At 35.2% G+C, this 27,331-nt stretch overlaps 1 protein-coding gene across 4 annotated transcripts in view; it reads left to right on the plus strand.

The window, feature by feature from the left end:
- The window catches only part of TFG (trafficking from ER to golgi regulator), a 31,480-nt gene that overhangs the window by 2,345 nt on the left and 1,804 nt on the right, over positions 1–27,331 (plus strand). For 2 of the 4 annotated variants that reach the window (XM_069552151.1, XM_069552162.1), the window contains exons 2-7: positions 2,210–2,436; positions 5,851–5,934; positions 11,172–11,318; positions 14,929–15,096; positions 18,792–18,932; positions 24,686–24,784. In XM_069552151.1, coding sequence (XP_069408252.1) covers positions 2,253–2,436; positions 5,851–5,934; positions 11,172–11,318; positions 14,929–15,096; positions 18,792–18,932; positions 24,686–24,784 — 823 coding nt within the window. In that variant the 5' untranslated portion in view covers positions 2,210–2,252. The remainder of the gene's footprint in view (positions 1–2,209; positions 2,437–5,850; positions 5,935–11,171; positions 11,319–14,928; positions 15,097–18,791; positions 18,933–24,685; positions 24,785–27,331) is intronic. The other 2 variants (XM_069552173.1, XM_069552184.1) reach the window with 1 other exon arrangement.

A 27,331-nucleotide genomic window follows, 5' to 3' on the forward strand; every position in this document is an offset into this window, starting at 1 on the left:
AGTGTTTGCCGAATGAAGAGGGCTGGTTTGGCTCACAGGTGAAGGGGTTGTATGGAGGTTTCAGTTAATCAAAGTCTTCAGGAAAAGTCCATTGTCAGAATTGGCAGATGAAACACCGACTGTATTCTCTTTTTATGTTAAGACAAGCGTAGCATCTGGATGGTAGAACATAGTCCACTCTGTTTTTAACTGACCTTAGAGTGTTATATTCTGTATTTAATGCACCATTTTAAGATGGGTATTAAGGATTCATTCATAGAATTAATTTGTTCAGAGGATGGCAAGGGAGTCTAGAGACAATCATTTAATAAGTACTTAATTGGAAGGACATGTGGCATTTATATGAGGATACTAGGGCATTTATGTATACTATGGATTAAATAGGATTCACGAAAACTTCCTTCAAATATTTGAAGTGTTGGCGTGTTGAGGGCCAGGTAGAGTGCTTTCACACACACACAAAGGAGCAGATGTAGAGAACTAGGAAAACTAAATATGTTAATAAAATAACACATTTAAGAGAAGAAAGCAGAATGCTGCTAGTAGAAGAGCAAAGTTTTGAAACCAGAATATGACCAGTAGGAAACGCTGTGTGGTTACAAATAATGTGTTCATGAGCATCTTGGTCTCAGAAAGAAGAGATAGGCCTTGAGAAGAAGAGATATTAACATATTAATTAAATGAAAGTGTATTTTCTGTTATATGATAATGGTATAAATTACTAGAGACTGCAGACATTATTTTGAATTTAGGATTGCAAAGTCATTATAGGAGAAGCCCGCTGAATAACCTAAGATTAAAGTAAAACTCAAGAAGGCAGAATTCAATAGCAAGTTAGTATTTAGTTCTCTGACACTGTCTTGTTTTTAAGGGTGCTGTCTGATCGCACATACTCAGGTTTGGGGATGGGAGTGTTACAGATGATGGAGAAACAATAGTGGACAGTCTTTTAGAAAGCTCAGGAGGATGTCATTGATTTGTTTTTTGTCCTCAAGTTCTGCAAATAGGAAAATTGGAGAAAATGCTCATGAGGTCTTTCTTATTTTAGCGAGAAAAATTTGAAACTATTTTAGTGTTCACACATACTTTCCTATTCAGGGTTAGCATTTAATATAGATAGGCTAGTAGGGTTTGGAAGCTAGTATTTAATGATTGTCCTTCCTTTAATGACTGTAAAATAATTAACCGTGCTAGGCACTGTTCTAGGCTCCAGAAATAACAGTGAACAAAAACATTTATCTCCCTATTTTCTAGTGGAAAAGAATAAAAATTAATACTTTTAAAATGTTTGATAGTGATGAGTGCTTTGCAGAAAATGAAGCTGAATAAGAAAGTGACAGTAAACCATTTTAAATTAGATGGCCAGGAAAAACTTCTGAGAAGTTAACATTTGATCAGAAATCTGAATCATGTGAGGGGTGTGAAAAGGGCTCAAGGTTAAGGAAGCAGCAAGTGCCAAGTCTTGAGAAGGAGATTGTAAAGTCCGAGTGTAGCAGAGTGGCCAGGGAGAGAAGTGGGAAATGAGGTTAAATCAGATCATGACCTTGTAGTTCTGGCTTTTATCAAGAGTGAGATGAGACTCTGTTGGAAGATTTTAAAGTAGTTATACTAGATTTTATTTAACAGGATAGCTCTGATATGGTGAGGGTACCTTTGTTAAGCAAACAAAGGTAAAAGGCAGACAGATCAGTTAGGAGTCTTTTGCAGTAATCCAGGCAAGAGATGCTGGTGGCTTGGATTAAGTTGATAGAGGTGAAGGGTTGGACTCTAGAGATATTTTAAAAGTTGTGGCAACTAGATTCATTGGTAATTTGGTATATGTAAGGTGTGTGGGAAAGAGAGGAACTAAGCTTTTTTTGTTTATCTTGAATATCTTGAGAATTGTCATTAACAGAGATGGAGAAAACTATAAGAGAAGCACATTTTGAGGGGAAGATCAGGATTTTGATCTAGACATGTTAAGTAAGAAATCTAAATCAGATGAGCAGTTAAATATCTGGGTAAAATAATAACAGACATAAAATAATAAAACTTATTTTCTTATGCACATAATAAAACCAGTTCCAGACCGTTTTACCATAAATATGGTAACATTGGAACAGTGAATTTCCTTTGAAACTGAGAGTTTCTTAGATTCTAATAGGAGCTTTGCTTTTTAGCTTTTAAAATACCTTTTATAGCTATTTAATCATCAAGACCATTTTGTCAGTCTTTCTCTAGAGTTACATACATAGAACATCCTGGAGTCCACCATGAATGGACAGTTGGATCTGAGTGGGAAACTAATCATCAAAGCTCAGCTTGGGGAGGATATTCGACGAATTCCCATTCATAATGAAGATATTACTTATGATGAATTAGTGCTAATGATGCAGCGAGTCTTCAGAGGAAAACTTCTGAGTAATGATGAAGTTACAATTAAATATAAAGATGAAGGTAAGAGTGTTTCTCAAGTTTTTAAAAGTCTAAGTATTTTATGTGTTCTTTTGCCTGTTTTTCATTGAACTCCGAATAAAAATTCTGTTTCCTCCTATGGTAATTGAGTACCACTTTCTTTTACTTAAGGGAATGCCCATGTAGTTAGTTATAAGTTAAAAATTTGCCAAGTGATTTATTATTAGAAGGGGGTTTTAAGTGATAGAATACTCACACATTTTTACAAGCCATTTGTTCTTCTCTTATGCCTGTACAATTCTGGCTTCCTTTTTGCTTTAAAACCAAACTTGCACTCATATTTCCTAAAGTGAAAGGGATGTTAGTATGTTTTGAATGAAAAAGGATTCATGGTCAGCTAAGTATGGAAATGCTGTTTTTTTGGCAGGAATTTTCAGAGCATGTATTATGCTGAAGTACTTTCTCAGTTTATGTGGTGTTCCCGGGCTAATTTGACTACAGAACTTTTTATGGAGATAGATTTTACTTGACAAATATATCATCAACGACATAGTGGAATTATATTAGTAGACTGTCGTTTCTTTTCTTTTTTGGAAACATAAAGCATTTGTTTATTATTGCTATAATCAAGGCAAAATCTCTTTAAAAAATTGGCCTTGATGATGGAAGTATAATCAGAATCATTATTACTGCATTTACAGTTTGTTCTCTGCTGTTCAGACCGCAGGGTTTCACAGCTGCCTCAGTAGACTCTCTATTTTCTTTTGACCTGTTGTCTTTGTTAACATCTCTAGTGAAACTGGGCTTTAGGTGGTTACCAGTATCTTTATTACTGCTGAATTTGTTTCCAGTCTGTTTCCTCTTGATCTCAACACTTGGCACTGGTATCCACAGCATCGTTTTATACTCTTATTTCTCTGACACTGTGCTGTCTCAGTTTTTCTTATCCCTAATAGCTTCTTTGTTTTTCTCTGTGTGTCGGTTTAAAGTAATGTCAGCTGTTAGAATAAAAACCTTAAAATCTCAGTGGTTTAACACTCAAGAAATCATTCAGGGGCCCAGGTTGACGAAGCTCTGAGATCTTCAGTACGTGGCTTACAAGCTCACCTTGAGCATCTGCATTCAGCAAGCAGATGCATGAAGATCGAGTATAGAGGATCACATGGGAGATTGTACTCTCTAGGCCTTGAGGTGGTTTATATCATTTCAGCTCACATCACATTGACCAGACCCCAGTCACATGACTGTGCTGAGATGTTAGCGGGTTGGGAACTGTCCCTGGTTGGATAGCCACTTTCCAACAACTTACCCTATGGAAGGGAAGTATAAATCACTGATGGTCAGTTAAGCCAATTATTTCACTAGAGATGTAATATGCCTTTCATTTTTTCAATATTTCATATAATGTTGAAAAGTGGATGTGTGAGACGCTTAGTCGTGTCTGACTCTTTGCAACCCCATGGACTGTAGCCTGCCAGACTCCTCTGTTTATGGAATTCTCCAGGTAAGAATACTGGAGTGGATAGTTAGATCCCCCTCCAGGGGATCCCTGACCCAGGGATTGAACTCACATCTCTTGTGTCTCCTGCATTGGCAGGCAGATTCTTTACCAGCTGAGTCATAGGGGAAGCCCCTTCATCTAATATTACCCAAAACTAATTTTCGAGTTTAGGAACAAAAAAAGGAGAGCGTTTTCTTCTTATTCTTTTCCCTAGTAACGGACTCCAGGAGTTGGTGATGGACAGGGAGGCCTGGTGTGCTGCGGTTTCATGGGGTCGCAAAGAGTCAGACACAACTGAGCGACTGAACTGAACTCGTAACGTCATCTGTTTACAATACATTGATTATCCCGTTTGGCTTCCAAATGTGTGCGTAAATGTGATCAGTTTGTTCTTTTTTTTGTTTGACTTTACAACTCAAGTTTTTAATGGTTTTACCTGAGATGATTTGCTCTTACCTCAAAGCTGGCAATGGACTTGGGCAAACTCCGGGAGATAGTGGGGGACAGGGAGGCCTGGTGTGCTGCAGTCCATGGAGTTATAAAGAGTTGGACATGACTTAGTGACTGAACAACAAAACCTGAGATGATTCGCTCTTACCTCAGAGTTGGCATATCTTAAACTAACTTCACTGTTTTAATGCCTTTCTTTTAACTCATTTTTGTTTGCAGAAGGGTCAGCCAACTCCTTCTTTAAAGGATCACATAATATTTTAGAATTGTGGGTCCTATAAGGCCTTGCTAATCTTTTTTCTAGAACTTTTTAAAAATATAAAAACTATCCTTAGTTTGAATTCTTTAAGCCAGAATTTATCCACTGATTGCAGTTTGTAACTCCCTAGCTTAGGGTATCCTCGTTGTTGAAACTGTCTTCTACATCTGGTTATCACACTGAATTTGTTTTTCATTGTGTTTTTGAGTGCTTTTTTAAATTATACAGATTTGTGTTCCATAGACTGTATTGGGTACTAGTTTAGAGAGCTGACTTAGGTAAAGAGTTCCTGATGTCATAGATACTCTTATTTCTGTTGGGAAAATCAGAAAAGAAAAAGACCAGTTATAGAAAATTTCCTTCTTTTACATATGTACTTAAAAATATGTTTATGAGTAGAATCCCTAAAGTTGAGCATTAGATGTGTGTGTTGTTAAAAAAAAAACAAAAACAAAAAAACACTGGTCTGCTGTAAAGAGATGATAAAACTCTCAGTTATGGCTTTTATTGCCATCTTTATCCAAAATAACCGGCCTAATCAGTGTTAAAATTGTGTGTCTGTGAGGATACCTTGCAGTGGCTTCTCTTCTGTTCTTTCTCTAGCCTTTTATTTCCTAGCCCTTTGAAAGGTTTTGAATAGGCAATTGATATGCTGATTATAGTATTCTTTATCCTTGGGATCTAGGGGATTTCAGATTCTTGTGTACAGGAATATTTTTCCTGAGGAGAATTGATGGTTTTCATCTCAGTGTTGAGATGATTGGAGACCTGAAAGGCTCAACTGTCTACCCATTTATTAGAACAATTTTGCAGAAAGTTTTGCAGCCTTTTTCATTACTGTCATATATGGCTTTCCCTCCGTTTGTGTCAGTGGTGTTTTACTGTACTTAGAATTAAAATTGAACCTTGAGAATTATTATTACCTTGATTTCTGATAAATATATTTAAATACTTTAGAATAGAAAAGATTTCAATCTAAACTGTAATTTCCTCCAGGTGATTAGTAGAAGATTACATTAATCTTAGCTATGTGTTGGCTCGTTTTATGAGAATAAGATAAATATTTTGCTATGAAAGAAATAAAATTAATTTAGTATCCTTTTGGATAAATACATCTTCCCTAGATCCTTTATGCTTAAAGGTTTTATGGAATATTCTCTATGTTCTGTGATCCACATTTTGCATTTTAATTGATACATATCCTAGCTTACTACTGATGCAAATCTGAAATTTTTATTTGTTTCAGATGGAGATCTTATAACAATTTTTGATAGTTCTGACCTTTCCTTTGCAATTCAGTGTAGTAGAATACTGAAACTGACATTATTTGGTAAGTGCTAAACTTTCTAATATATTTACTCTTCTTTGTATTTTTATGAAATACTTTTTAGTTTATTCCTTTTAAAGATTCAAAATTAAGTGATAATTTTTTCTTCTATATCAGAATTTTTAAATTTTAAGGCTTAACTATATTCTTTGAAGATTAATAGAAAGTAGACGTATTTTAAATAACCCATCTGCTGTTACCTTAAATAGTAATATATGCCAGTTGTATAAGTGTTTCCAGGATTGAAAATAATTTCTGGGTTAAAACTGCAATTTAGTTTAGTTCATTAAGAATATATAATTGTTTTCCAATGTAGTATGTTTTTACTTATTCTCAGGGTTTAATGGATAGGACTGATACATGAGTTTGAGCAAGCTCCAGGAGTTGGTGATGGACAGGGAGACTTGGTGTGCTGCAATCTGTGGGGTCGCAAAGAATCGGACACGGCTAAGTGACAGAACTGATACTTTTTTTAGACATTATTTTTTAAGGAGTGTTTTAAGATCTGAGATAGTTCTGATTAAAAAACAAAAACATAAGACTAAATTTAATCTTACAGATTTTATTTCCTTACAGATCATGACAGATTTGCAAGGCAGAACACTAAAGGGAAAAGATAGAAATGATTGCGAAGTTAAAGTAGTAGCATGATTATATGAAAAAAAAAAAATGTGGACTTTTTCCCTGGATGTTTTGGTTAGCATTTTTAAAAATTATGTAGCACTAACGCACAGTTCCATGAAATAGGATCAGTGGCCAGTTGATTTAATTTGTATTTATTTCATCTCCATCTAAGAAGGAGTGTATGAATCACTTTAAAATGATAAGAACAAAAACTACTAAATTAAAAAAAAAATAAAACATATCTCTTCCTACAATATTGAGTCTTAAAATACCTAACCACTTTTGGCCAGCTATCAGGCATTAGGTAAACTGAAAATCTTCATCTCAGAAACACTGAGAATGTACTGGATAAATGATACTGAATATATTTTTTGAATTACGCACCTGAGCTTGCTCAGGAATGTGAGGAAGATGTCAGGGACCAAAATATAATTGAAATTAAAAACCAGGGCCATAAGTACCAAAAGCTGAGGCTTGAGATTCTTTTGGTGGTGATGGTGAAGGTTTTAGTCTGCATAATCTAAGGACTTGTCACTTGGTGTCTACATGGTGTAGGTCTTGGGTCCTAGACCCTCAATGACTATACTCTCAAAAAGCAGATTGTAGAAGAAAAATCTCTCTTCATTGGTGGAAGAAAAGTCAAGAAACTGATAAAGAAACTCATATATCCTCAGCTATCAGGGGTTTGTGAAGACTCTCTTAAGGGTTTATAACCATGGTCCTTTGGGAACTCCCAAACCCGGATACCACCATGAAAAGTGTAAGAAACAAAGGCAAAAATCTTCTCTGGAGGGTATATGTTCTCAATTCAAATAACATAGGCTTCTCAAAGATAAAATCCTGTTGATGAACTTAAGAGTTCAAAACTGTAGGACTCCTGAAACATCCCTGTAAACAAGAAACAATGGGTACAACTAATAGTGGGATTAGATTTCTAAGAACTTGGTAGAAGTGTTAATAAAATATGTATTGTTATTAGACATAAAAGAAGAAATAAGAATATAAGAACTATGCATTATGGAAAAAACATTAAAAAAACTTCAGGTAGATAAACAACAAGAATCTATTGTATAGTATAGGGAATTATATTAAATATCTTGCAGTAACTTATAATGGAAAAGAATCTGAAAAAAGAATATACACACATATATATATGTGTGTATAACTGAATCATTTTGCTGCACACCTGAAAAAGGAAAAATCTGTAATCAGAACTGTTAATACTCTTCTCTCCAAAACTGATAGATCAAGCAGCCTCAACATTTAAGCAAAACAGATACAGGCTTGATCGTGTGCATCTAGCAATCAGGGACAGGATTCAGTTTTGTTTTGGTGCATTTGCACATTTATAAAAGTTGACCATCTGCTAGGTTTTCCAGTGAGTCTCAGTAAGTATCAGAGAAGGAATATGTTAGAGATCATTTTCTCAGTTTCATTAGAAACTATTGGGCAAAAAAGATAACCCAAACTCCCATATTTTTGCAGATAAAAATATGCTTTTAAGTAACATACCATAGAAGAAATCATATTAGGAATTAGATTTCTATTAGGAATTAGTGATGACTTTTACATGACAAAGTTTTTAGAGTGTGCTAAAGCTAAATACAAAGGGGATAGTGTAAGTCCAGATAACTTAGAAAAAAGAAAATAATAAAAAGCAGAAATGAACTAGAAGTTGGGGGAATTGATGGGATCAGCAATTTTGAAGATATATAACTAGCAAACCTCTCAAGTTTACTGTTTTTTAAAAAACGACAGAAGTAAGCAGTATTAGGAGTGAAAGGGAGTTTAACCTCAAATATTAATACTTGCTGTGAAGGAGAATGAGCACCTTGGAGACAATAGCATGTCAGTAAAAATGTGTTAGAGAGGATATTTTGTAGGGCAGAGATCAAATTGCTAACATCCACTGGATCATGGAAAAAGCAAGAGAGTTCCAGAAAAACATCTATTTCTGCTTTATTGACTATGCCAAAGTCTTTGACTGTGTGGATCACAATAAACTGTGGAAAATTCTGAAAGAGATGGGAATACCAGACCACCTGACCTGCCTCTTGAGAAACCTATATGCAGGTCAGGAAGCAACAGTTAGAACTGGACATGGAACAACAGACTGCTTCCAAATAGGAAAAGGAGTACGTCAAGGCTGTATATTGTCACCCTGCTTAATTAAGTTATATGCAGAGTACATCATGAGAAACGCTGGGCTAGAAGAAGCACAAGCTGGAATCAAGATTGCCGGGAGAAATATCAATAACCTCAGATATGCAGATGACACCACCCTTATGGCAGAAAGTGAAGAGGAACAAAAAAGCCTCCTGATGAAAGTGAAAGAGGAGAGTGAAAAAGTTGGCTTAAAGCTCAACATTCAGAAAATGAAGATCATGGCATCTGGTCCCATCGCTTCATGGGAAATAGATGGGGAATCAGTGGAAACAGTGTCAGACTATCTTTTGGGACTCCAAAATCACTGCAGATGGTGACTGCAGCCATGAAATTAAAAGACTGCAGCTTACTCCTTGGAAGGAAAGTTATGACCAACCTAGATAGCATTTTGAAAAGCAGAGACATTACTTTGCCAACAAAGGTCCATCTAGTCAAGGCTGTGGTTTTTCCAGTGGCCATGTATGGATGTGAGAGTTGGACTGTGAAGAAAGCTGAGCGCTGAAGAATTGATGCTTTTGAACTGTGGTGTTGCAGAAGACTCTTGAGAGTCCCTTGGACTGCAAGGAGATCCAACCAGTCCATTCGGAAGGAGATCAGTCCTGGGTGTTCTTTGGAAGGAATGATGCAAAAGCTGAAACTGCAGTACTTTGGCCACCTCATGCAAAGAGTTGACTCATTGGAAAAGACTGATGCTGGGAGGGATTGGGGGCAGGAAGAAAAGGGGATGACAGAGGATGAGATGGCTGGATGGCATCACCGACTTGATGGATGTGAGTTTGAGTGAATTCAGGGAGATGGTGATGGACAGGGAGGCCTGGCGTGCTGCGATTCATGGGGTCTCAAAGAGTCGGACATGACTGAGCGACTGAACTGAACTGAGTTTGTGTTAGATACTTTTGCATAAGGTTGAAGGAATGGGGCTTTGCTCTAGATTGGCTGTTGTCAGGAAGTAGGGGTAGTCCTATGATTAGGTAGTAATCCCATGATTTATGATTTACCTGTTAGGTAGTAGTCCTATGATTTATCTTACTAAATCTTATCCAGAAGATATAGGGAGTGAATTGAGGCAAGCTTGCAATTGGTAAAATAGCATCACTCATAATTAGCCAGGGATGTTTGGTCATTTTTGTGACATTTTGGTCAATGTTCTTGTGTCTGAGTTCTCACATGATTATGGACTGGCTTTCTTTTTTGTCTTGAGCTATATCAGTCCCAGACTGATCTTTAATGATAGTTGGTGGTGTTCTTTATTTGCTTTAAAAAAAAAGATTTATTGAGATGCAGTTGTACTGTTGGTCTGTTCTGAAATTGTTTATGTTCAGAAACCTACATGTGAATACCATGCCAGCTTAGAGCAACACAAAAGCCTGTCTTACACTACAGGGCCAGTTCTTAGCTTTCAGGAGCTGCTTTTCTTCTTTTCAGCTATTAAAGGAAAAACAGTAATACCCAGTAAAAGCCAGTAATTGATACAGGTAGGAAATTATATTGAACTTTCTCATAAATATATAGGTAGTATGTAAAATACTGGTGGATTAGCTTTTAAAAGCTTATATTGGTTTGATATTTGAAATATTCTACAAAAAATCTCCTTGAACCTTTATTTTCAAGTAGATGTCCATTTCTAGTTTGATGTTTCAGGAATTATAAATATGTAAGAGATATATATATATATATATATATACACACACACACACAAATTGTCAGTATATAAAATGCATTAAAAAGTTTGATTTTTTTAATTAATAATCTCAGTGATGACAGTCTTTGTTGCTGGAAGACGGATCTTTTTTTTATTTTAGTTAGCTGAAAGTCATTTGGATAAAATGGGTAATTAAATGAAGTAATATTAACCTTTTTTAAAAAAAGCCCAATGATTTTTGAATAATCTGAATTTTTCTAGCTTGTGTGTTTCTTTTAAAGTAACTACTTTGAAAGACAGTGAGTGATGACGTGAAGTTGTAAATTCTGCATATTTTTTAAAGAGGTTACATTTTATTTAGGGCAGTTATTTTAGGTAACTAATTTTTTGGGGGGCAGGTCAGAAGTAGGCAAGAAGGATAACAGACCTACAGTCATATTATACTTTTAATAAGGTGTTTATTGTCTTATTTCAAGGCTAAAAAAAAAATTGTGTGAAGTAAAATGAGCTTTTGAAGGTACATAATTTCTATTAAAGCTTTTTGCAATTTTACTTTATTTCACTGTAGTTGAATTCTTTAATGAATTTTTTGGGGGCGGGGCTTATAGGTCATAAGCCATAGATCATCAGCAAAGACTGATGAATATTTACTTCTTCCAAAAATAAATTAGCAATGAAAATCCTTTCCTTAAAAAGTTATTTGAATGATATCAATAGGTATCTTGTTTGAGTTCAACTTTTTAAAGAAGTTAATTTTGATTTTTCCTTGTTACATATAAGTTTAAGAAAATGAATGCTTTTATTCCAGTTAATGGCCAACCAAGACCCCTTGAATCAAGTCAGGTGAAATATCTTCGTCGAGAACTGATAGAACTCCGAAATAAAGTGAATCGCTTACTGGATAGCTTGGAACCACCTGGAGAACCAGGCCCATCTTCCAGCATTCCTGAAAACGGTAGACCATGAAGTCATTTTATTCTGATTTATCCTTCTTATGACTTTTTGCACATTAAAAAAAAAATTCTTCAACAGGAGTAAAATGGCACCTCCATTGTCATTCTTTCATAGTTCTGTGTCTGTGCTAATATTCAATATCTGTTTTCCCAAACCTGGCTGTTCATCAAGATTGTTGTGTTAGTCACTCAGTTGTGTCTGACTCTTTGCAACCCCATGGACTGGAGCCCACCAGTCTCTTATGTCCGTGGAGTTCTCCAGGCAAGAATACTGAAGTGGGTTGCCACGCTCTTCTCCCGGGGATCTTCCTGACCCAGGGATCGAACCCAGGTCGCCTACATTACAAGCAGATTCTTTACTGTTTGAGCTACCTGGGGAACCTTGTTCATCAAGATTACAGGGAGATTTTGTTGTACCAATTCCTGGATCTCATCATAGACCTCCTGGAGGGCAGGGCCGGGAATCCCATTGTTAAAGTGCTCCCTGGGTGATTGTTTTACAGGTAGTCTTAGACTCCTGGGTTATGACATAGGTCAGTTTTCAAATCCCTTTGGCTCTTGAACCCTTTACAGTGTTATAGTTAATTAATGAACCTTAGGAATGGAAATCATTTCTTGAGTTTTATGTGATATATGAAGTAGTTTCAAGTAAAAGTAATTTTAGGTTAGTACATTCAAATGTAATGTTTATCTTAAGCACAGTGTTCATAATATGCAAAAAAAAGTTTTTTCTCCCATTTTACAGATGATGTACTATTTATGTTATGATAAATATGGAATACTATTTATGTTATGTTATGACAAATTTGGAACTGAAAGTAGTTTGGGGACCAAATATTAAATGTAGACTGAAATTTAAATATGGCTTGAAAGTAGATTTTAAAAAACCTGCCGTCTCAACTTTTAATATTCTTAGATGTTGCACTTTAAAAATAAACACTTTTTAAAAATCACTTTTGTGTTTGCATGTAAGTTTCATAGGTTTAAAACTATATAGTGAAATAGTATTTTATAGATTCTGGATTTCTGTCTATAAAGGGCTTAATAGAAGATGATTTTGTGGAAAAGTAGCATTGTATAATCTCTTGTAACCTTTAGATTCTGAAATACTCTAAATTTTGGAGTTTAATTTGTAGTTATAGTTTAAATAAAGATGCCTTTCCCAATCATTTCCTGCTTCCTCCAGCCATATGGACTTGTGTTAATGGTAGGTGACCTGATAAATATTTGGTGATTGATTAGTAATTTCTAGTTCCACCTCTAGATTTCAGAACATTTTAAAAAGGTTTGCCAAGATACAATGAGATCTTTCCAGCCTCTTTATGATAAAGCCTTTGTACTCAGGTTGAAGCATATTGCCTTTTCTTGACCTGTCTCTCCACACAAAAATGAAAACCTTGACCATTTTCCCAGAAGAAATCATAGATGTCAATATAACAACACTTGCATATAATTTTACGGGCTTGAAGCATCTGTAGAGTATTATGAAACTTAGATCAAAATTCAATAAGTAGAGCCAGTACTGTGTAGAAATTACATGTAGATTTATAAGCTTTTTGGTTTTGGTGAGACAGCCTTTCTGTTTATTACTTCTTGCCACATACTGCTTTTCTTTATGAGTTTATTTCCATGTGGTCATATGTTTTATTGTTCACCTCTCACCTGTGTTAATGAAAGAGATGTTAAAAACTGGTTTCTCCTCTGCATGTTGGAAATTATATCATGTATTGTTTCTTTATGTGGCCATGCTTCTAGTCATTGTGTCCTGAGTTGCCTAATGAACTGAATATGACATTCTGTGTTTTATTTTTATAGGCACTTATAGCTTATTTTTTGTTTCTTCTCCCATACTTAGAAAGATTGCTTAACTCTTGACCCACTTTCATTTTATGAAGTTTCCTAAGCTTCTAAGCTGTTAGAACATATTCTGATTTAATAGTCTTCTCAAGGGGGGAAAAAAACAAAACTAAAAATAAGCTGCATCAGAAACTTTCGGAAACATCAGAAAGTCTAGTTCACCAGAAAAAAGTACCTGTCAGCTGTCAGAGCTCTTCAGAATCCTATGGCTTGCCCTCACCCAAAACATGCAGCTACCTATGTCCTTCAGCACTCTACCTCTGTAGTGGACTTGTTGGACAGTTGCTTTCCTCTGTGAGACAGATGATGTGTAGGTCTCCTTCAATCCTGGATTGACCTGTTGCAGTATCTATGCAGCAGCTACTGGAGCAGGTAGTAGGCTAGTTGGATATATATTGTGTTTCCTGATGAATTTAGTTTGCCATAAGTGGAAGGATGAATAGGTAGTGAAAGATAGCAGTGTGAAGGGAAATAATCCTAAAATTGGTGTGATATGCTCTTGGGATATGGTCTTGGAATTGAAGGAGGGAAGTTTGTGAGGAAGATGGATGACTGGCAGACATTTTAAAGGAGTGCTTATAAAAGTTTTCCTACCTAGATTTAGGAGATACTAATATAACTAGAGGAATGATAAGAAGAAAAGAGCTGCAAGCCCGTGTGTGCTTATAGTCCACTTGGTTCATAATATTTTTTCACAAGATCAATTTTGGTCGTAATCACAGAGATGATCTAATGCTCATTTACTTGGTTGGTAACAGAAAGGAATTGATAACATCAGTTACTTCAGTAAATGGTTAGCAGTTTTCTTTTTGTTTACTTGTTTAGTTTGTTTTATTTGTAATACTTTTTTGATGTGTTGGCCTTAAGTATTTGTAATATTTTTTTAATATTACAAATTTCTATTTATAAAATGTACGTTATTCTTGAATCTCTTTTCTTTCACAAGGTAATAGTATAAATGCATGTTTAGAACCTTAGTATTCTTAGAAGAAAAGTGTGTGGTTTAAAATTTTTCCTGCTCATAGTGTTTAAAATTCTACTTTTCAAAATATTTTATTATGGAAAAATTTTAATGTATACAAAAGTAGGCATAATAGTATAATGAATCCCATGAACCCTCACAACTTTACCAGTTATCAACTCATAGTATCATGCCGTCTATACTCACATTTCCACCCCCCCCCATGTTATTTTGAGTGAATTTCAGACACATATCTTTTATCTGTAATAAGTATTTTAAAGGAAGACATTGTAAATTAAAATACGTGTTGGCTTGAGGTTTCCATGTACCAGTAGATAATGAACCAATAGGTAAGTAGAAGTAAAGCATAAAATTTGATAATCATAACTTTAGTTAAAATGCTTTTTATCATTTTAGAAAATAAAGCATTAGTGCACAGTATGTGCCTGATACTAGGATATATGTCATAGCACTCCAGAAAGAACGGTAAAATGTTTCTCTGTGTAAAGACGCTTGTATTTTTTTTTCCTCATCTGATAATTCTTAGGGAAGTATATAGGTATAATTTTTTATAAAAGCTATTACTTATCTTGCATTTCTTTTTGACCTTGCCCCCATTTTACAAAAAAAAGTATAAATAGCAACAAAGAAGAAAGGAAAATTACAATCCTGTACTCAGAGATACCCTCACCATTCCAGAGTTTATGCACATACGTATTTCACTATCATGTATTTTTTAGGCCTTATTGAATATAGATAAAATAGAAACAAGTTTTTGCTTATTTCTTTTATAGATACTGTGGATGGTAGGGAAGAAAAGCCTGCTGCTGCTGATTCTTCTGGTAAACAGTCTACTCAGGTTATGGCAGCAAGTATGTCAGCTTTTGATCCTTTAAAAAACCAAGATGAAATCAATAAAAATGTCATGTCAGCATTTGGCTTAACAGATGATCAGGTTTCAGGTAAGTTAGTGCCTTCCTCACATCCTTTATTCTCCCTCTCCTTCCTTTCTTCCCCTTCTTTCTTTAATAGAAGAAACTTGCAAACGGTGAAGTGCTCAAATCTTAAGGGTTCATTTTAGTAAGTCTTTACATATGTATACACCTATGTAAAACACCAACAAGATCAAGATGCAGATGATTTCCAGCTCCCTGCAAAGCTTTCTCATGCCCTCTCTCAGTCAGTAGAACGCTTCTCTTTAATGAATAAACTTCTGGTTCAAGTTAATTTTACCAAAAGTAGAATTCAGAGGGTTTATTTTTTTTTTTTAATGAATCATTTTATGATCTTATTTCAGATTTCTTGTGGGACTTAAATTTTGTTTGATGGCTTAGTCTCTCTTCTGATCTTAAATTAGGGAAGTTTATTTTAAATGTAGAGTTCTGGACAGTTTAGTGTAGAAAGTGCCTTTATTTGAATGTTTTTAACCTTAAAACAGTGTCTTTACTGTGCTTTCTTTGTATATTTTGGGCATCATTTCTTCAACATTTTTTCTTCTTTTTATCTTTTGGGAGTCCCATTACACATCCATTGGAGAGCTTGATGTTATCCCATGGGTTACTGAGGTTCCTTTTTCTTTACTCTTTTTTCTCTGTGTTCTTCTGATTGAATGATTCCTGTTGATCTCTCTTCAAGTTGACTAGTGTTTTTCCTTCCATTGCCAATCTGCTGTTAAACCTTTCTAGTGAATTTCCCCTTTCTTCTCTAGAATTTCCATTTAGTTGTTTTTATAGTTTTAATTTTTTTTCTGTTAAGATTCCTTACCTTTTCATTCATTAATATTGCATTAGTATTAATCACTCAGTTGTATCTGACTCTGTGAACCCACCAGGCTCCTCCTGTCCATGGAATTCCCCAGGCAAGAATAGTGAACTGGGTAGCCCGTTTTTTTCTGCAGGGGATCTTCCTGACCCAGGGATCAAACCCGGGTCTCCTGCATTGCAGGCAGATCTTTACCATCTGAGACACCAAGGAAGCCCTTAGTCAGGTCGTTAAGATTTTATTTCTCTTCAATTTATTAAGGTATTTTTGTTTTATATTCTTGTGAGGATTTTTTTGTTATTGTTGCTCTAATATTTACTCACACTACTCCTTTTTTCACCCAGAGTGAAGCAGCTGACAGCTCTGCTCAGTCCTTTCAGCTCTAGATCGTGCTTTTTATTCTGTACCCTCTTGGTGTCACCCTCTCCCCACCTAATTCTGTGGTCAACTCGGGCTTTGGAGCTTATATTCAGATTTTAGATCTCATTTCTTCTCATTCCTTCCTCAATGGATTTTCCTCAAATTTCTAGCTATGTAGCCAACCATGAAGTTAACACTGGTTTTCTGCAGTTGAAGCTGCAGAGAGCATGGTTTGCTATTCTTACCCATTGTAATTCCATTGAGGGTAAACTCTTTCCTGGTGTTCGCCGACATTTGGCTGACTTCCAATAATTTCAAGTAGTTGTTTTCTTCTTTTTTGACCAGGGTTTTAAATTGTTATTTTGGGGGAGGTTTCACCTGAGCAGTTTACTTTGTCATTATCAGTAGCTGGAAAAATAGGATTTTCTATTAATTTTCTTTTTCTTTGAGACTTTTATGGGGTTATTTATCAAAGAGAATTGTATAACATTCTGGAAAAGACAACTACTTGTATATCATGTATGTTGTTGGCAAAAGAAGACATCAGATAAGTGGTCTATCTGAAAAACAGAAACTTCTTGTAGATTAACTGAAACACAAGTTAATATTACAGCTTCTTATTATTTAAGACTTCAAGATATGCCAGGCAGAGGGAATAAATAGTTACATACAAAGTTAGGCTTAAAAGTTTAATTAAGAATATAGTATAGACCAGAATAATATGATTACTATGATTCATATTGTATTTGAAGACCATTTTTCTGGTAGCTTTGTATGTTGAATTGAAGTAGGAAAAACTACACATGGAAAATGCCAGGATACTTTGTATTACTTTGGTTATGATGTGAAAAACTCAGTAGCAGTAGTGAATGTAGACATGGGAAGGAGGAATAAAGTATTAACGATAGAATAAGCAACATTAATAGCTTACATGCAGGGGAGAAGAGAATTGAAGCAGTATTTTTTTAGAATAATAACATAGTGTCTTTGTGTTACCTGTGTTACCCTTCTTGGGGATGTGTGTGTGTGTATTTGTCTGGATGCTGATAAATATCAGTGCCATGGTGGTGCACAGGAGTGATCATACGTTTCACTCTGGCACTCGTCAGTTTCTCTTGCATTGCCACTACCATTGTCCTAGTTTTAGGTTCTCATGAATACCTGACCTGTCAGTTTCCAACGTATGCCTAATACAGTGCTAGTAAGTTTTGGGATAGACCAATGTAAAGGATAGAGGTTTGGCCTCAGGGAAATTAGTCTGCTACTAATAACAAGTACTTATGTAGGGCTTTTTAAGTGGTGATCACTTTTTATATAATCACTTTTAAAATTTCATTACAAAATATATTTTATATTAGCCATATTGATATATTTAATATATTTTAATAATATTTTAATGTTTATTTTTAATATATATTTTTGTTGAGGTATAGCTGATGCTATGATATTATATAAAGTTTCAGATGTTCAACATAGTGATTTACAGTTTTTAAAGGTTATGTTTTATTTATGGTTATTATAAAATATTGGCTATATTTTCTGTGATGTATAATATATTCTTATAGTTTACTTACTGTATATATAGTAGTTTAGACCTCTTAATTCCCCTATGCCTCTTGCCCCTCCCCATAAAATTACTTTTATAAGCACTTGCTATAAGCTGTTATTAACTCATAATCCTTATGTAATCTTATGAAGTAGGAATTGCTTTTGTTACAGATGAGGAAACTGAAGCACAGAAAGAGATCAAGTAGCAAGCCTGGATTTACAGAGCTACTAAGTGGCAGCATTGGGATTTGAACCTAGGCAGTCTGGCTCCAAAACCAGTGTTTCTAATCATACTATTCTGTATTGCACAAACAAAAAGAACTTGAAGCAAATTTATGTCTTCAGAATGTCTTTTTTGCTCATTATATAGTACTAGAACTATAGCAGACTCTCTCCATTTACTTCTTTGTTCATTATTTTAAAAGAACTTTGAGTGGTTCCATGTATATATTAAGAGGTAGACTTTGTGAGACAGAATCAGAAAGGTGCCTGGCCGAAAGAACTCCTAGTCTAAGAGGGAAGACTTTTCTGTTTAGAAATGCAGAGTGGAAGTATATACTCTATAGAAGTTCACAAGTGGAGAAAAGTATTTGAGTGAAGAAGGCTCACTAGTAAGTGTGGAGGATATTTAAGGATGTTTTAGATACGTAAAACTGGAACTGTGGAGGGAATGGCAATTAATGATCACTTGGGGGAATGAATAGGATTGTATAAAGAGGTGGATATTTTGTAGTGCAGAGGTGAGTATAAGACTCAGGAATGTACCACTCCACTCTGTAGGGAAGGATTTCTAGTCGTAGCTTTGGATTCTTGTGAGATTAGAGCAAAGGGAAAAAGTATATATACATACATCAGTTTAGAAGGCTGCCTTTGGGTTATGCTTATTCTGTAGTACTTTACTTTTAGTCTCTTAACCAAATTTACTAATTGGGCTTGTTGGGGACAGATCTTGTATTAGAAACTGAGCTGAGTTTTCATGACCACCCAGGGCCTCCCAGTGCTCCTGCAGAAGACCGGTCAGGAACTCCCGACAGCATTGCTTCCTCCTCCTCCGCAGCTCACCCACCAGGAGTTCAGCCACAGCAGCCACCATATACAGGAGCTCAGACTCAAGCAGGTCAGAGTGAAGGTAAAATAGAGCTTAAAGCACATGTGCAGAAAGGTACATGTGCAGAAATGTTTATTATGACATTTTTGGTAATGGTGAAAAGCTTACATGTTCATGCTGTGAACACAATTGTCAATATTTTTGACCTACTGATGTAGTATGCTTTCAGGTTAAACTGAATAGAACAATGTCAGGTATGCTTCTGAATATTGAAAAGAAAAAACCTAAAAAAGTATAAGACATAATTTTTAGGTCCTATTTTATTTCCTTCTCCCCTCCTCTCTTGCAACTGTGTATTATTTTTGTAATTTAAAAAGATTTTAAAAACAAAGGTAAAGCATAACTATAGCTTTTTTTGAAAGATAAATAGCCCTTTATATTTTTATGCGGTTAACAATAAGTCTTTTATAGAAAAAGCAGTGTATTTTAAATCAGACTTTTTCCTCTCTAAATGTCATGTCCTCAGATGAGCAGTTTAGTCTCTCCGGCTTTTGATATTCTCTTACAGAAAAGTGAACCGAATCAGTGGTTTTCAGAGAATGTCTTTAGTCCTAAATGAAACAGAATGTGGAAAAAAAAAAAAAAGCTTAGTCGTTAAATAAGTAGGGGTAATTGCTGCTGTTGAAGGAAATCGCAAGCGCAGAATAGCAGACACTGAGGTGCCTCATTGAGACCTTTGGAGCGCTGAAGAACATGCCCTCAGGCTTACTGATTTTGGAGTTCCTTCTAGATGGTCAGATAGTCTTTCTTTGAATTGCCTGTGCATGTTAGGCCTTTTAAAGCCCCATATTTTACTTTAAAAGTCACCAGGTGGTGTTCTTATCTGTATAAAGGGGTTAGGTAGTGTGATAGTGTGTATTTTCGGCACCAGAAGCAAGTGACTGAGTTTATCAGTGAAGTTAAATAAATCTCCCAAAACGGCCTTAAATGAAGGGGCACTTTTGTAATAGATTCTTAATTATTTTGGGTACTTTTAGATTTGTCCTGTTGGATGAATTGGATGAACGGTAGTGATAGGAACCAGCAGGTGGCATTTTGCTGAGAAATGAGTAGTTTGGGAAGAATTTTCTTATTGTTGAAGCCTCTTCTCAACCAACTTTAGTCCTAGTCTTTCTTTTGTACCAAGGTGCAGCTGTCAGAACTGGACCCAGTTAGAATTGAAGCGAATGTGTCTGAAACAGGGAAAAGCTTTGGATATGATGGGAGTTTAATGGCTATATCAGGTGAACTAACATCTTTAAAAAAGACAAAAGCAACCCCATTTAAAGCCATGTATACTGCTGTGGGATGGGAGTTGGAAGGGTAATTGTACCAAATAATGTTTGCTGTTCACTTATAAAGGAAAGGGATTTAAGGATCTGTTAATAATATCTCAAATTATTCTTTCAAGGGTTTATCTTAATTGAAAGTTTATTTTCAAATAGGTAAATTTTTAAAATATAAAAGGATATACAGTGGAAATTGGAAAATGCTGTCTCCCACTTCTGACACCCAGCAACCAAGTTCCCTTTTCCAGAGTCATCAGATTGACACCATATCATGGCATTAATTGTATGCCTTCTTAAAGCTGTTACTTTTTAGGGTACATTAAAACTTAGAATAGAAAAAAATTGTATAGTTACTACTGTGACATCAGTCAATAGATTAGCATTTTAGAAGTGAATCTCTAGATCATTGGTGTCCAAAAGAAATACTGTGGAAGCTATATATGATTTTAAATTTTCTGTTAGCCACATTTAAAAATATTTTTTAATGGTAAAATTTTTGTTATATATTTTATTTAATATAGTATATCCAGTGTATCAGCATGTAATCATTATTAAAAACATTCTGGTTTTCATACTACATATTGGAAATCTGGAATGTGACTGATTTGAAACACTTCATAACACGTATAGCATATCATGGTTAAGACTGGCTACTTTAATGAATACCTTTTGACATATGCCAAATATATAATGAGTTCCTGGTATCACCATTTAGTTAGATCAGCTGCTGGTTATGCTTTGAGCAGAATAACCAACAGAAGTACAAATTATTACTCATAATTAACATAGAAATCTCTTAGAATATGAAATAATAATCAAAAATAAATCTGAGTTATTTAAATTCCATAAGAGAGATCTTGGATTTGTAAATTTCTTTCCTAAGGATTTAAGTCTTAATATGTTGTTCATTTAAAAGGATCAACATCATGAAATGAAACAAAATGGACAGTATTATCCTTTTTCAACGAAGCAAGTGCTTCTGTTACTGGAAAACTATGTGACTTGAGTAGTTGCCAAAAACACAATAAAGTGGTGAGGATACAGAGAAGAGCACTTAAAAGTCAATGAAGACTAGAAAGTATTGCTGTTTGACAAGCAGAAAGATGACAAAGATGTAACTGAGATCTGTAAAATCATATGCCAATACAATGGATAAGTAGCTTTTATGTAAATTATAACATTTGTATGTTTTGAAACATACAAAAGTAAAGATAACTCTTCATGTTTCTGTCATGCAGCTTAATATTTTAACATTCCATCTTTCTTGTCCCGCATCCCCCCCAGCTTTTCACTCAGCCATTTCAGTATGCATGTCTAAATGATATTCTTTTCTTTTTAATGTCACCGCCATGTCGTTATTCACCTAACAATATTATGGTTCTTTTACAAAATAGTTTACTGAAGTATGGTTGATTTACAATGTTGTGTTTCTGCTGTACAGCAAAGGCACTCAGTCATACATGTATATATTCTTTTTCATTATGGTTTAAGTGATTAAGTGATTCTTAATGTCACCACATACCATATTTGAATTTCCGTAGTTGTCTCATAGTTATTTGTTACGTTTGGGGGCTTTTTCAAATTAGGGGTCTCCCAAGGTTCACATTTTTCATTTAATAATGTGTCTTAAGTCTTTTATTTTTTTAATAGCTGTCAACCCTACATGTTTCTAAAGTCAAAACTATGTATGTGAACGTGCTGTAACAGTTTATGCTAAAACATAAAAATGGCAAAAAATTATTATCACAGTTTCAGAATCAAGGATCTGGGAGAAGCTTAGCTTGAAGGTTTTGGTTAAGGGTTTCTTGTGAGGTTACAGTCATCTGAAGCTTAATTTGAACTGAAGAATTCATATCTTAAGATGACCCCTTCATACGGTTGTTGGCAAGAGACTTCATTTTCCCACCAAACAGATCTCATGGGCTGCCTGGGTGACTTCATGACATGGGAACTTCCATCAGAGCCAGTGGTCAAGACAGAGTGAAATGAGATATTTGTCTTTCTCAACTTGTCCTCAGAAATGTCAGCGTCATTTCTTATATTCTAATGGTATATGTTGTTCTGTCACCCAGTCGTTTGTGACTCTGTGACCTCATGGACTTCAGCATGCCAGGTACTAATGGTATATATAGGTCAGCCCGATTCAGTGTGAGGGGACTACACATGAGAATGAATACACACGTATTTATTGCTTGTTGCTTGCCAATTTTTTGTATTTTGGAGTTAATCTTTCTAATTTCTCAAAATATGAGGATACCAACCCATTATCTTATACTATGCCTGTGCAGGAGTCATTGAGGGTCATTACAGAGGCTGACTACCAATCTGTGTCACAAATACAGTCCCAGAAGCCTCACCGTTACTCTTTGCTTCATCCTATTCTCTTTCTCCTAGGTAGTATGTTTTATTGGTTTTACTTTTTTCTACCATCGATTCTGAAAATACAATGCACAAAACATAGCTTATATATATATATTTTTTTTCCTCAAATCATAAACTTACTGTGAACTATGTTGGCACCTTGCTTTTTCACTTAATATATCCTGTAGCTCTCTCCTTCCATTAGGTCAAATTGTTCCTCCTCATTTACAACTGAACACAGACTTATTAATTTTCAGAATACTGTGACAGAGAATGAGAGTCCCGTTTTGGACTTGTAGGAAGTGTGTTTAAAATAAGTAAGAGAAATACTTCGTTGAGATAGTGTTTAATTCCAGGGGTGGCATTTTCACAAGGAGTTTGAAGCAAATTAAGAAAAAAATGGAGCACTTGCTTCAAGAAGAGTTGTAGTACTTGTTATTTTTTGTTGAGGAAAATGATTTGACTTAAAATTTTGAGTTGGGAGTTTCTGGGCTCCTTGGCAGCAATCTACTACTTGGAGCTTTAATCTCATACTTTTTGATGATACCTAAGTTAGTATTTGTATTAAATGAGATAACATATATAAAACTCCTTAAGTAGCAATCTAGAGTTATGCCTGGGTTTTGGTGATGGTTCTTACTAGCTATGATGCATAGACCCCAGGTAAGTTGCTTATTCTTTTTAATACCTGAAATAGGGACTGCTAATGAGGTTGACTTTTTTCCCTTCTTACATGCATTGCGTGTTCTTTGCTCATTTTTGTATTATAGAGTTAATCCTTCTAGTTTCTAAGAATTAGAACCCATTTTGTCAAATGCTACATGTATTTCCCCCCTGTATCATATTTCTGTATCAGATCCTTGTCACTTCTGTTCCAAAATATAGTTTTGAGATACAATCTAGGATTAAGACAGTATCTTCTAAAAGGTGGTTAACTTCTGTGTTTTTTATGTTGTCTATAAATCTTGAAGTGTTAAGAAAGTGTTTAACAAACTTCTTGTTGGTTTTTGTATTTGGGAAGAGGATTAATAACATTAAGCAAAATTTTTCTTTTTTTGAAAAATTTTTAATTGGAGGATAATTGCTTTACAATGCTGTGTTAGTTTCTGTTGTACGACTGGGTAAATCAGCTATAAGCATATGAATACCCCATCCCTTTTAAGCCTCCCCGCCACCTCCCCCCACTCATCCCAGCCCTCTAGGTCATCACAGAGCACTGAGCTGAGCTCCCTGTGTTACAAGCAGCTTCCCACTAGCTGCTTTGCACATGGCAGTGTATATATGCCAGTGCTCCTCTTTCAGTTTTATTCCCATCATGAAAGCATACCACTACTTGCTAGGACATAAGCTAGCTGTCGTTAGGGGCATAACGTATTTAGTGCTGCAGTACAGAAGACTGGACACCCAGGCCAGTAAAGTGGGTTTCATCTTGAGATTTCAGCCTGTGAGAACTAGCTATTTCCTGCACCTAAGTTTGAATGGCACTAGGTAATGCATTGACTTTTAGTCACTGTTTTTTCTGCTGAAAGTATACTGTTTACCTGTAGTCTTTTGATTAACAGCAGGTAATTGAATATTTTTAAAGTATCAGCAACATAAAGTTGTTTTAAAGATTTAAATACTAGCTAGGTTTTTAAAAAATTTAAGTGCTAGTTAGATATTTCAGCAAGTTTTATTGCTGCTCTAGGCATTAGATCTAGCTAAATCCACCATTGGAACAACTGTAAAGTGGTAGAGAGGTTTAAGATGTGAACCAGTAAGTCCTTACATGTTTGGAAATCACAGCAGCTATTCATGGTATTTGTCCCTTTTTCCACGTTTTTCTTTATTGATTTTTACTGAACATTAGTAGTACATATCTTTTGGCAGTTGAGTTTGAAAACCTTTGCTTTTTGGAGTTTCTGAAGTAACCGCTCGTTATTTGATGTCAGTTAGAGTTCTCCACAGTTAATCTGTAGCAGAGTTGCCACACTTGTTAAATTGTTCTTTGTTCTCTTCTTCATGGATATTTAAAGAGGAACAAACACAATCTGTGTGTTAGTTCTCTGAGTGTTTATGTGTGTGAATGGGGAGAGAATTAAAGGTGCCTTAAAGATGTTTCTCTTCTGCCGAGTTAAACCTGCCTCTGCCCTGTCTCATCTGCAGGTCAGATGTACCAGCAGTACTCGCAGCAGCCCGGCTATGGCACTCAGCAGCCACAGGCGCCCCCTCAGGCGCCGCAGCAGTACGGTATTCAGTATTCAGGTGAGCAGGTGCCCAGAGAGAGCTGTGTCTATATTCATGAAACCTTAAAATTCCTTCCTCCTGGGTCCTTGATTTGTTATAGTAAGTATTAAGTATTTATTTTTTTGGGGGGGAATAACATTTGTATCACTTATTTATAAATATTTTACATAGAAATTTTACTGTAAATCACCATTTCATTTCCATGGGCAGGTAAAATACAGTCATAGTAGATGATTCAGTAATAACCTGTAGTATAAAAAAGTTTTTAATACAAAGTTATCTCCTGCTCATGTGAGCAACTTACCTGCGTGGTGATGTAGAGCAAAATGCACAATTTTTTTCCTCTTTGTTATGTAACACATTATCCCAGTGTACTCTGGTACCTGGATAAAATACTTTTTAACAGTTCCCTCATATGTAAAAAGAGGTGATTTTATTAAATAAGAACCAAATTAAGCTACGTAGGTTTTTAAATCTCCCAGAAGTATGTAGGAATACTAAAAACAGTCCATAAAAGTAGAGTTGTGTGAAATGTAATTCAGACAACTAAGAACATAAAAATCTCTCCAGTATAGCTTTGAATATTATAATTCAAATAATTATAATTTGGGTAATTTTTACCTTTGTTATATGAGAATTTATGTTCAACTCTTATAGTCAAATATTTTAGTATCAGAATTTCAACTGTAATTTAAAAAAATTACAAAAATGAGCTGTGAACACACAATAAATACATGGGGGGAAGTTAGCTTCATTATCAGTCCCTGTTTCAGGTACAGAAAGATTAAGCAACTTACCTTGGGTCAGTACATCGCAGCTAGTAGGAACCATCATTGGAAGCCAGGCATAACTCTAGAGCATTAGTTTAAAAGGAGTTTTTGTACACGTTCTCATTTAATGTAAATATTAACTTAGGTATCATTGAAAAGTCTGAGATTGAAGCTCCACATAGTAGACTGTTACCAGTGAGCCAAAGGAACTCCCACTCAAAAAAGTCTAAAATCATGTTCCTCAATAGAAAATAACAGGGAACAACTATTCTTAAAGCAAGTACATTGCTCTGTTATTTTTTATTTTTCTAATCTACTTGAAACTCATTGTGAAAACGCCACCCCTTTAGTTAAAAGTTTCAGAGACCATGTGGTCCCCAAAGCCTAGAATGTTTATTATCTGGTCCTTTACAGAAAAACATTTGCTGACTCCCTGAATTAGACCATAAAATTCTAACATTGTAGTTTGACATATTTTAATACAGAGCAATTTTTATTTGGATTGGATTTGCTGTAGAGTGACTTAACCTGTAGCTGCTAGTTTTTATGTAAACTAGGTGGAATGAATTTAAACTTGGACTATAATATTGGGGGAAGGTTATTTTCAGGATACAGTCTTTTAGAGAAAATCTGTTACAAATTATATATTGGCAATTTGTGGAAATAAGTTTTTTTCACTCTGTTGTCTAATCCAGGCAATTTCCATCTTCACCATGCTTCAGAATCACCTACAGAGGTGTTTCTTGAAACTTAAAGGTGCCTGAGCTCTACTCGCAGAGATCTTGTTTTATTTGGTCGAGGGTAGGGTTTAGGCATTGATATCTTAAACGCTTTGCAGGTCTTGTAAAGTGTAGTGAGAACTGGGAACCACTGATCTTGTCTTACCCACTCATTTTATAAATGAGGCAACTAGGGTCCAAAGAGTTGTGATGCATCGAAGGACAAGCAGCCAATTCAGTGGGGAGGCTAGACCAGAACCCGTTACACTTGAGTTTGTAGTTAATGACTTCCCTATATCATTCTGCACTCTCTCAGCCGCAACCAGAGCTTGGCAGACTTTTCTGTCATAAAAAATGAAATAGTAAATATTTTAGGCTTTATGGATCACGTGACTTTTTGTCCTTTAATTTTACTTTATTCAGACAGCCACACAATTTCCATTTCTTGCCATTTATGGTGATTTTCACCAAAGTAATTGTTTTTCAACGGAGGGGATGGTGGTGGAAGGAAGGGTTTATATATACAGAGGTATTTTATATTATGGTCAAAGACAGTAGATTGCTAATGAAACAGCAACTTAGGCTCTTAGGCAGTATCCTCTCTCTTGAAAAATAAAGATTTAGTTGTCCTGAGTCTGTTGAAAAGCCAGTTTAGATATCAATTGGCAGGATGAAAACAGCTTTTTTTTTTTTCTCACAATCTTAAATTGAATAGACATTTTCAGTATAAAATCTTGTTTCTCCAAAATCTTAACAGTAAAAAAATTTTTGTTTTTATGTAGAGAATAGGAGAAATTGTATGACATCAAGGTTTTTTCATGAATTTAGTTTGATTTAGGTACTGCCATAAGTAAAATGCATTAGGTATTTACTTGTTAAAAATTAAGCCTGCTCTTAATGATTTTAGTTAGGATCTTCACTGAGTAAAGTTTAGTTCTTTTCAAAGTATTATCTTTGTATTTCTGATCCTGCTAGTCCTATTAACTTGAAATTGGGAGATATGGAAATAAGTCACCTAAATACTCTGCTTGGAGACTTAGTGGTTGTGGTAACATTGGACCATCTTTGGCACTCTG

The sequence above is a fragment of the Ovis canadensis genome, chromosome 1, assembly GCF_042477335.2.
Source record: "Ovis canadensis isolate MfBH-ARS-UI-01 breed Bighorn chromosome 1, ARS-UI_OviCan_v2, whole genome shotgun sequence".
NCBI lineage: Eukaryota > Metazoa > Chordata > Mammalia > Artiodactyla > Bovidae > Ovis > Ovis canadensis.